The 10078-nt window shown below is 41.6% G+C and overlaps 1 protein-coding gene across 1 annotated transcript; it reads left to right on the top strand.

Annotated features, from left to right (window-relative positions):
- The first annotated feature begins 3303 nt into the window (after positions 1–3303).
- Clec1b (C-type lectin domain family 1 member B) lies at positions 3304–9827 on the top strand. The gene is made up of 6 exons (XM_004668700.2): positions 3304–3439; positions 4268–4366; positions 5306–5431; positions 5565–5716; positions 7959–8065; positions 9663–9827. Exons 1-6 carry the CDS (start codon positions 3376–3378, stop codon positions 9805–9807), a joined length of 693 nt encoding a protein of 230 aa, XP_004668757.1. The 5' UTR covers positions 3304–3375; the 3' UTR covers positions 9808–9827.
- The last annotated feature ends 251 nt before the right edge of the window (positions 9828–10078 follow it).

Raw genomic sequence — 10078 nt, 5'->3', positions numbered from 1 at the left:
AGGTGGTTAAGGACTATCTAACAAGCCTCTGAGTTTTGTAAAAAAGAAGGATTAATTTTGAAGGTTATAAAACCAACATACAAAAACCAGTAGATTTGCAGAGCATGGTGGCACACATCTTTAATCCCAGCACTCAGGAGGCAGAGGTAGGTGGATTGCCGTGAGTTCGAGGCCACCCTGAGACTCCATAGTGTATTCCAGGTCAGCCTGAGTTAGAGTGAGACCCTGCCTCAAAAAACAAAACAAATAAACAAACCAAAATTACTGAATGTTTATCTAGTCTAAGCAGTTTTTACTTTTTTTCATTTCTTTTTTCTTAGAGAGAGAGGGGTTTGGAGAGACAGAGAAAGAGAGAGAGAGAGAGAGAGAGAGAGAGAGAGAGAATGGGTGCACCAGGACCTCTAGCTATTGCAAATGAACACCAGACACATGTGCCACCATGCATCTGGCTGACATGGATTCTGGGGAGTTGAGCTTGGATCCTTAGGTTTCACAGGCAAACGCCTTAACTGCTAAGCCATCTCTCCAGCCCCTAGTCTAAGCACTTTTGGGGAGAGTTTATAGTATCTGTTAAGTATAGGACCATGTTGTCTGTGAATAGGGATAATCCACTGTTATTTTTATCCATTTTGTTTGTTCCTCTTCTTTAATTGCTCTAGAAAAGACTTTGAGTACTATACTGAATAAAAGTGGAGAGGGTGTGCACTCTGTCACATTCCAGATTGTAGGGGAAATAATCTTGACTTTTCCCCATTTAGTATAATGCAGACTATAGGTTTCTTGCGTATTGCTTCCATTATAGTGAAGAATGTTCTGTCTATTCCTAGTTTCTCCAAGACTTTCCTCATATAGGCATGTTGAACTTGACAAAAATCTTTTCTTAAAAAATTTTTTTGGGGGCTGGAGAGATGGCTTAGCGGTTAAGTGCTTGCCTATGAAGTCTAAGGGCTCCGGTTCAAGGCTCAATTTCCCAGGACCCATGTAAGTCAGATGCACAAGGTGGTGCATGCATCTGCTGGTTGTTTGCAGTGGTTGGAGGTCTTGGAGCCCCCATTCTCTCTCTCTCTCTCTCTCTCTCTCTCTCTCTCTCTCTCTCTCTCTCTCTGTCTCTTTCTTTTTCTGTCTGTCCCTCTCAAATAAATAAATGAAAATAAACAAAAACTTTTAAACATATTTTTTATATATTTGAGAGAGACAGAGAGAAAGAAAGAGGGAGGAGAGAGAGTGGGGAGAGAGAGTGTGTGAGCATGGGAACACCAGGGCCTCCTGGCATTACAAACAAACTCTAAATGCCCTCCTTGGCTAACACGGAAGTTACACAGACATCAGCAGTCATCGATGAGGATGGAGTGACTGTCTGAATTTGTCAAGCTTTTGGAAATCATTCATTTTTTTAACTGAGATGAAAACTTTAGAGACAAAAACTAGACAGGGGGCCAAAGAGATGCCTTAGCAGTTAAGGCACTCGCTTGCAAAGCCTAAGGACCCAGGTTCGACTCCCCAGTACCCAAATTAGCCAGATGAACAAGGTGGCACATGTATATGGAGTTCGTTTGCAGTGGCTAGAGGCTCTGGTGTGCCCATTCTCTCTCTCTCTCTCTCTCTCTCTGTCTTTCTCTCTCAAATAAATAAATAAAAATTTAAAATACTAGATAGATTTAAGAAATTTTAATTTTAGTACACTCACAAAATTTCATACTTACTCAATGTGATCTTTGAAAACCACAGATCAGTCCTGGTGGAGGTGTTTGGATCACACTCACTTTGGGCTTCCAGAACCAAGCGGCACTTCTCTTCCTTCTTTCTTGGTTTGTTATTCATCTCATCCTCAAAACAATTTGAGGTGTGTAGACAAACTTATTTTAAAATTGACAGCCAGGCGTGGTGGGGCACACCTTTAATCCCAGCACTCGGGAGGCAGAGGTAGGAGGATCGCTGTGAATTCAGGGCCACCCTGAGACTACATAGTAAATTCCAGGTCAGTCTGGGCTAGAGTGAAAATCTACCTCAAAAAATCAAAAAAAAAAAAATAATAATAAATAATTGACAAGGAATTTAGAGAGAAGTAGAGAGTAAGGAGGGGGAAGACATAGCAAAAAGAATATTAGCAAATAAACTGAAAAGTGAAGATAGCCTCTACATAGCAGAGAAGCATAAATAAGACATCAGCCGGGCATGGTGGTCCCAGCACATGGGAGGAGGATCACTGCGAGGTGAGTTTGAGGCCACCCTGAGACTACACAGTGACTTCCAGGTCAGCCTGGAATACAGTGAAACCCTACTTTGCAGGGAGGGAGAAAGAGCACTTGTCAGATAAACATCCACAAAATGAGGTCTTGAAGAAGGCTAGCTTTGCTGGCAATGGAGAGCTAACAAAATCATCTGCTGTCAAATTACGTAAAAGCTACCTAAATGAGCAAACAGCCACCATTCTTGCGATATACACACCAGCAAGCGCTATGTGGCTGCTCTGCAATCTACTGCAAAGACAAGACAAAATAATAACTTGAAAGCCCATTTCATGAAGCTAAATATGTAGACTACAAATTAGATTGTACCAAAAAGTTTTTTGGAAAGCATTCCGTTCCATGTAGCTCTTTTTCCTAAGTACTAGTGCACTTGAAATCAAATAATACCATTGAAATTCAGACATGATTTTTATTACAAAAACAAATTATTTTAAAGTACAAACTTTATCTAAGAGAGTTAGATCATTACTTTATTTGGTTGTCTTTCTTCAATGTATATGTTATAGCAATGAGTCCTGCCCAATATGGAGTCTTTAATTTTTTTTCAAAAAAGGTTTATATAAGATACAAGAATTGGAATGAATTCTAGATCATAATGAGGAATGGTCCCTTCCAACATGGCATGGTGGGACATCCAATTTAGCCCCTACCTAGTCATGTGATGCTAGATTTGCTCCTCACAATGTGGTGGGCTATGTAATCTGTTGGTGTTTCTATACAAGATTTTAAGAATTAGAGATCACTTCTTTTAAGCAATACGTTTTAAGTTTTCCTAGGGTTAAGATGAAGTGTGAACTTTTGTTCTTCGGCAGGATACACACAATGGAACATCCCTTCTCTCAGAGTTGAAGATAAGGAAACAGGAAACAACACTGTATCTACTTCTTTACCACAAGTTGTTATTATTATTATTGTGTTTTTATGGTAAGTCCATGTATCTCTGAACAGCCATGAAAGGGTTTCCTGGAAAACAAAACCAAACCAAACAAAAACTGTGTCCCACCGCACATGGAGCCCCTCCACCAGGATGGGGAGGATCTCACACTGGCAGGTTCTGGAATTCTGAGAGTGAGCACTGAGCTTCGTGGTCACTGAACTCTGAGCTCCCGTGAAGCTCACAGAAGCCATGCAGGATGAAGATGGATATATCACCTTGAACCTCAAACCTCAGAAACCAGTTCTCACCTCCGGTAAGAAGGAAATAATCAGGAAATAACTTAGTGATATTAGTGATGTAGGTCAGTCTCTCTCTCTCTCTCTCTCTCTCTCTCTGTACATGCATAGCTTTATTTATTTTCCTGAATATTCTTTATTGGAAGCTTGTCTAGAGGTGTCTGGAATAGAGGCAGCAAATATACAAGCGGGGTTCATTATTCAAGACCTTTAGAATATAATGCTGGAGGCTCAGAAACCAGGGGGTACAGGGAAGGAGAGTTTGAAAATTAGCTTCTGAATGGAAGTCAAAAGATATGAGTTGCTCAGTCATTGTGTATGAGAGCAATTTGTTTATACAAATGGGATTACAAAGAAAAAAAGAAGGGGGTTGGAGGGATGGCTTAGTGGTGAAGGCATTTGCCTGCAAAGCCAAAGGACCAAGGTTCGATTCCCCAGGACCCACGTTAGCCAGATGCACAAGGGGGTGCACGTGTCTGGAGTTTGCTTGCAGTGGCTGGAGGTCCTGGCATGCCCATTCCCTCACTCTCTCTCCCTCTTTCTCTGACAAATAAATAAATGAATAAAAATAAAATATTTTTTAAAAAGAAAAAGAAAAAAAAGGAGCAAATGAATGAGGCCTCAACAGCCTCACAATTTTGAGTGGCACAGAAATTCCACGGAAGTGGAGGTAGATATGTGTGGTGTGGGTGTGACCTGTACTTACCGTCCATGGTTACCAAGGGCGCACAGCAAGATCTGCCACTGATGTGCCCTGAATACTTGGAGAATCTTGAAAAATAAAAATAAAAAGATAAGGGTGATGTGACTTTCTGCTTCTTCTCATCTTTACTGTGTGCCTGCAGCAGACCCTGCTTCCCCTTCTTGGTGGCGTGTGACAGCTTTGGTTCTGCTGGTCTTATCCATAGGCATGGGTGTCGGACTGGTGTCTCTGGGGATAATATGTAAGTACTGTAAATGAGGAAGGTGTGCCCAAGGGAACCAGGGCCTGCCACTGAGCTCTGCCATTTCTTTTGTTCTATCTGATGCTCCTCCAGTGGCCCTACACGCGGCTGCCGACATGTTCTCAGTAAAGGACAGCTCAGTACATGAGAACTTCCCTGAGGATGTTTTTACACTGATTAAAGTTATTTTCAAACTTTGTTACTAGCCTTTAAGGTCTTCCTCGCTATGAGCTCAAGCTGTCTTCTGCAGGTCTTGCCCCATGGTCTGCCTTGCTTGTGTTCCTAGCCAACAGCCGATTTTCCTAACTTCATAAAGAAGCTCTGCTTCTCCCTGTCTGAACTTTGAATAGTTTACTTAAAATGTTGTATGTTTACTGAAAGGTTGTTATTCTGTTCCTGTAGCTCTCATCATTGCAAATTTGTTCCCATAAATCTAACTGTAAGGCTCTACTAAGTTGTTAAGTTACTAAGCTTATGTGGTTATTGCTTTTTATTATGATGAGATATCATTCAGAAGCTTCCAGTCATCATATTTCACTTACGTGAATACCGTAGTATTTTAAGCATAACAAGAAATCCTAAATACAGTCTTAAATGAGTTAGTAATTTGGTACCACATGAAGAACACACGTCTCTGTGGTTACTCATTCCTGGGAAGTCTGCTTAGAAACCTGTATTCACAGAAACACAAACACTGCTTTGCGTGTGTTCATTGCTGATCTTTTTATCTCCTTCATCTAATTTCCTCCAGCTCCGAGGCAGTCTGCACATATTCATTTTGTCCTCCATATTCCCCTTATCCGCGTTCCGCATTCATCGATTTCATGTACGTCTAGTTGCTGTTGGCAATCCTATGGACAGGAAAGTTCTTTGAATGATCCTTATTTCCCCACTGTCACCCTGCTTTCTGGGAGTAATTGATCCAATTTCTGCATCTAGCTGTCACACAGCAACATTACCTGCTGGCCGAGAAGGAAAACCTCTCAGCAACCCTGCAGCAGCTGGCAAAGAAGTTCTGCCAAGATCTAATACTGGACTTGGAACAAAAGACCAAGAGCAGGTCTGGTGAGTGCCGGAGACCTTTTCCCCAACTCCGCAGTCCTGGGGTCTGGAGAGTGGCGGCGGGGAGCGGCTGCGGGGAAAACGCATGCGGGGGACACGGTGAACCCAGGCGCCTTCACCCTGGTGTCTCCTGCAGAGCACAGGTGCAGCCCCTGCGCTGCCAACTGGAGGTTCTGGGGAGACAGCTGCTATGGTTTCTTCAGACACAACCTGACGTGGGAGGAGAGCCAGCGATACTGCTCCCAGCGGAACGCGACCCTCGTGAAGACGGCCAGCCAGAGCGTGCTGGTGAGGAGTGGCCTGGGTCCAGTGGTTTGGAATCGCAAAGAGAAAATTCTCAGATGGAATGCTTTGAGTCTTGTGTGTTCTGACAGTTTTCTTAATGCCTTCCAGCTCAGGCTGGTCTAAGAAACTTATGAAACTCAGTAAAAAAATAAATAAATAAAAAATTTAATATATATATATATATATATATGACTTAAATAATCAATCCAGTAATATTCTTTTTTACAAATTTGTTTGTTTACTTATTCATTTAACAGAGAAAGAGGGAGGGGGAGAGAGAGTGAATGGGCATGCCAGGGCCTCCAGCCATTGCAAACGAACTCCAGGCACACGAGCCCCCTTGTGCATCTTGCTAACGTGGGTCCTGGGGAATCGAACCTGGGTCCTTTGGCTTTTCAGGCAAATGCCTTAACAGCTAAGCCGTCCCTCCAGCCCAATCCAGTCATATTCCACAGAGTCACTATAGTTGGTCAACAAGATTGGCTCCTACTTGTCCTTCCTGAAGAGCTCACGTGCACAAGTGGGTCAGACAGAAATCAACCCAGGACGTTTGTTCCAACTTGCGACAGCATTTTCTTCCTCTCTCTGGACTTACCTAAATAAACAAATCCACTTTTACTTCCACTCATGCAAATTAGAGGAATGCACTGACATGCAACTCCATTATAAAGAAATCAATTGGTCTGCTGGAGAGATGGCTTTGCAGTTAAGGCGCTTGCCTGCAAAGCCAAAGGACCAAGGTTCAATTCCTCAGGACCCATGTAAAGCCAGATGCACAAGGTGGAGCATCGGGAGTTCGTCTGCAGTGGCTAGAGGCCCTGGGTGGGCCCATTCTCTCTATATGCCACTTTCTCTCTCGCTCTTTCTCATAAATAAAATAGTTTAAACACAAAAAAAGGACTCAGTTGGAGATTTGCCAGAATGTTCTGAATTTTACTACGCCAGAGTGATGTCAAGTGGGACACTGACAACATGAAGAAATGATATTTTGAGAAACAGAAACAAGTTGGATTTAAGTTGGGATTTATCCATTAGATACTATGATGGAAGCACATGGTGTGGATATATTTTAAGGAAAAATCAGGAGTTACCACAAAAGATGGTGGCTAGCTCATACTTCAAGAAACTATCTCCTGTGGGGTGCCAAGCAGAGTGTCACATGCTTGCTCAAGAGTTCCAGCCATGTTTTGCTTTTCTAGGGTGCATGAGAGCTGAATGAACATTTGACTTCCTTGGAAGTTTGTTATCTAGAGGTTGATTGCCCACTAAGCCCTAAGTCAACCTGTGCTGTTTGTTTTTTTTTTTATTCTGGCATCTGAACCTTAAAAAATATCCCCAACCTGGGCTGGAGAGATGGCTTAGTGGTTAAGCGCTTGCCTGTGAAGCCTAAGGACCCAGTTCGAGGCTGGATTCCCCAGGACCCACGTTAGCCAGATGCACAAGGGGGCGCACGTGTCTGGAGTTCGTTTGCACTGGCTGGAGGCCCTGGCGCATCCACTCTCTCTCTTTCTCTCTCTCTGCCTCTTTCTCTTTCTGTTGCTCTCAAATAAATAAATAAAAATAAACAAAAAAATTTAAAAATATATCCCCAACCTTCTAAGAAGCCAATACTCAAAAAAATAAGCAATGAACAAAAACAAATAAGAGTGGTGATATATGTGTATAATTCCAGTGGAGGTAAAGGGAATCATGGATTTGAGGACAGCCTGGGTTCCATAGCAAGAATGGGTCTAAAAGTAAACAAAGAAATGTAGGAAAAAGGTAAATTAGGAAAGGTAGATGCATGTTATTAATTTATTTGAGTTGGATATCATATAGTTCTCCTCTGCCTACCATCTAAAACAAATTAAATATTTCTATCTGTAGGATAATAAATGAAATGCAAGAGCTTAATTTTAGAGACTATAAAGTTCATTCACAATATTGCTGTAGTTGTTTTCCATTTCCACCATTCATATCTGGAGGGGGATTTGAAAACTTGAGTCTTTAATCAATGGAAAACATCATGAACACGTGGGAAGACTGGCCTATCAGCTATTTTGTACAGTATTTCTTGTGTCCTATAAACTTACTATATTCAAATACAACTTGGTAAAATTCCAAATGTCAAACTTAACCCATTAATATCAATGTACACATGTCTTTCATCTTGTTTGCACTAAGTTTTATATGATGCCTCATTATCATCCTTGCAAAGTGTTTTGGAGGCATTTTTGACCATTGTATCCATTTATGTTTCTAATAGGAATACATCAAAGACAGGACAATCTCAATTCGTTGGATTGGATTATCCCGCCAGAATTCTAATAAAGTTTGGATGTGGGAAGATGGCTCAGTTTTTCTCCCAAATATGTAAGTCACTGGACACTCAGAATAGAAGGTGGTACTAGAGTCTTGTTTCATGTTGAGTAGAAATTACCTGAAAGTTGAGCTGCGTCTCTATGCCCTCCTCTGAGTTTTAATGTAATACTCTCCTGCCACAGAGCATGGGGAGTGAGACCCTTGTACCTTCTCCTTGCTCCCCTCCTTCCTACCTAACCCACGATTCACTCTTATCCCAATATTTGGCTCATCTATCTCTATCCCTATATCTAACTTTAACTTTGGAGAGTTGTGTGTCTGTGCGTGTGTGTGTGTGTGTGTGTGTGTGTGTGTTTGTGTGTGTAACTTGATCTGATTCTTTTCATGTTTTGAAATTAACATTACCATCTTCATTTTTTTATTTTAATTTTTGGTTATTGAGGTAGGGTCTCACTCTAGCCCAGGCTAACCTGGAATTCACTATGTAGTCTCAGGCTGGCCTTGAACTCATGGCGATCCTCCTCCATCTTCATCATTTTATGGCTCAAATTTGTTACCTTAAAGGTTCTTTTCATTTTTCAGTATTTTTTTTGCCCTAAGGTGCATTGTAAACATAAGGCAATTCTAAATATTCTAATGCTCATGTCTTGAGTTTCCACTCTTCTAAAGACATTCTAGACAAATGGCCCAATCGCATTAATAATTAAGCTAATCAACATGGCTTTCTAGTCACTAATTTCAGCACCTTTGGTTCATCTTGCATGAACGTGCACTCTCGCTAGAATTTATAGCACGATCTTATGCAGTCTTCTCACGGTGTGAGTAGTGAATTGAGCTACTTGAAAACTAGCTGTTAAGTATTTGCTTTGGCTCCCAGAACACCACAGTATAAGCCAGCCTCCCAAAGACCTTGTTGATTTATCTCCTACCACTGCCTTTACGGTACTTCAGGCAAGAGGGCACTCTCTCTGCGTTTCCCTCAAATCAGACTCCCCTCCCAGAATGCTCTATGCCCACAGCTCTGTGACTGGCCTCATGGGTCAGGGTAGTTAGATAACGTCTTCCAGGAGGTCATTCTACTGAAAGTAAATTAATCTCCATTCAACATCCATCCATAGAGTCTATTACATTTTTATGATCGTGTTTCTTCACAATTATTGCTACTCTCTGACATCTTCTGATCTATTTGACATGTGGTTGGTGTCCCATAGATATTTGGCCACCTCTCCTGATAACATAAATTCTCAAATTCTGAAATATTTAATCACCTTATTTTTTTCCTTGAGCTTTTCCCCCATCTTGTACAGCTGCTGATCCTATAAGAATCTCCCATCTTCTCCCTTCCTTTAATATTGCACCAAAGAGTGATCTTGTAGAGAAAGCCATTGCCTGTGTGTCAGAGCCTGACATCGCTCTTGCTCTGGTCTCCTGCTGTATTTAGTATGGTCTGGCTCCTTCAGCGCACACTGCGTAAGCTGCTACTGTGCTTTTCACGTCCCCTAGCAGATGAGAAGTTTCCCAGTGATGAGAATAGGCTCTATTTTTCCCCCATAGTCTCTACTTTCTGCAGAAAATGCTGCCCACACATTTGACTGTTGTTTCTTTATCCACCTTTCTAAGAAATGCCCTCTACCCTTCCCACTTGCAGGTTCGACCTTTCCAGCGATAGAAGAGAAAATATGAACTGTGCCTATTTTCATAATGGAAAAATCTACCCAGCTTCCTGTGAGGACAGACATTTTTTAATGTGTGAGAAGAAGGCTGGCGTGATGAAGGTGGACCAGCTGCTTTAGTGCACAAAAGGTGGACAGGATGCCAGATGAGTATTTGATTGTGCAATAAAAGATCTGGACGAAAGAATTATCCAGCCACGACATTGCTTTTCTTTTTATATATGTATATATTATCGGTACTCCTGATGCCTGTCTCCTCTCTGTACATCCAGAAGCTGTAATGTGAGTTGATAACTTATTCTTCACTTATTTTCCATTAATCTTTCTTTCTTTGTGTCTTTCATCCTTACTTTTGCTAACATGCTATAATTTACCACATCTTTACACATAC

This window comes from Jaculus jaculus, chromosome 23 (genome assembly GCF_020740685.1).
Source record: "Jaculus jaculus isolate mJacJac1 chromosome 23, mJacJac1.mat.Y.cur, whole genome shotgun sequence".
Lineage (NCBI taxonomy): Eukaryota > Metazoa > Chordata > Mammalia > Rodentia > Dipodidae > Jaculus > Jaculus jaculus.
The sequence above is the reverse complement of the archived record's forward strand: the minus strand, read 5'-3'. Positions and strand labels throughout refer to the sequence as shown.

Bases quoted from the DNA above. Each gene is read 5' to 3' on its own strand.
- Clec1b (XM_004668700.2), top strand. From the start codon at position 3,376: ATGCAGGATGAAGATGGATATATCACCTTGAACCTCAAACCTCAGAAA. The intron at 5,432-5,564 runs GTGAGTGCCGGA...TGTCTCCTGCAG, and splicing joins AAAGACCAAGAGCAGGTCTG to AGCACAGGTGCAGCCCCTGC. The intron at 5,717-7,958 runs GTGAGGAGTGGC...TGTTTCTAATAG, and splicing joins CGGCCAGCCAGAGCGTGCTG to GAATACATCAAAGACAGGAC.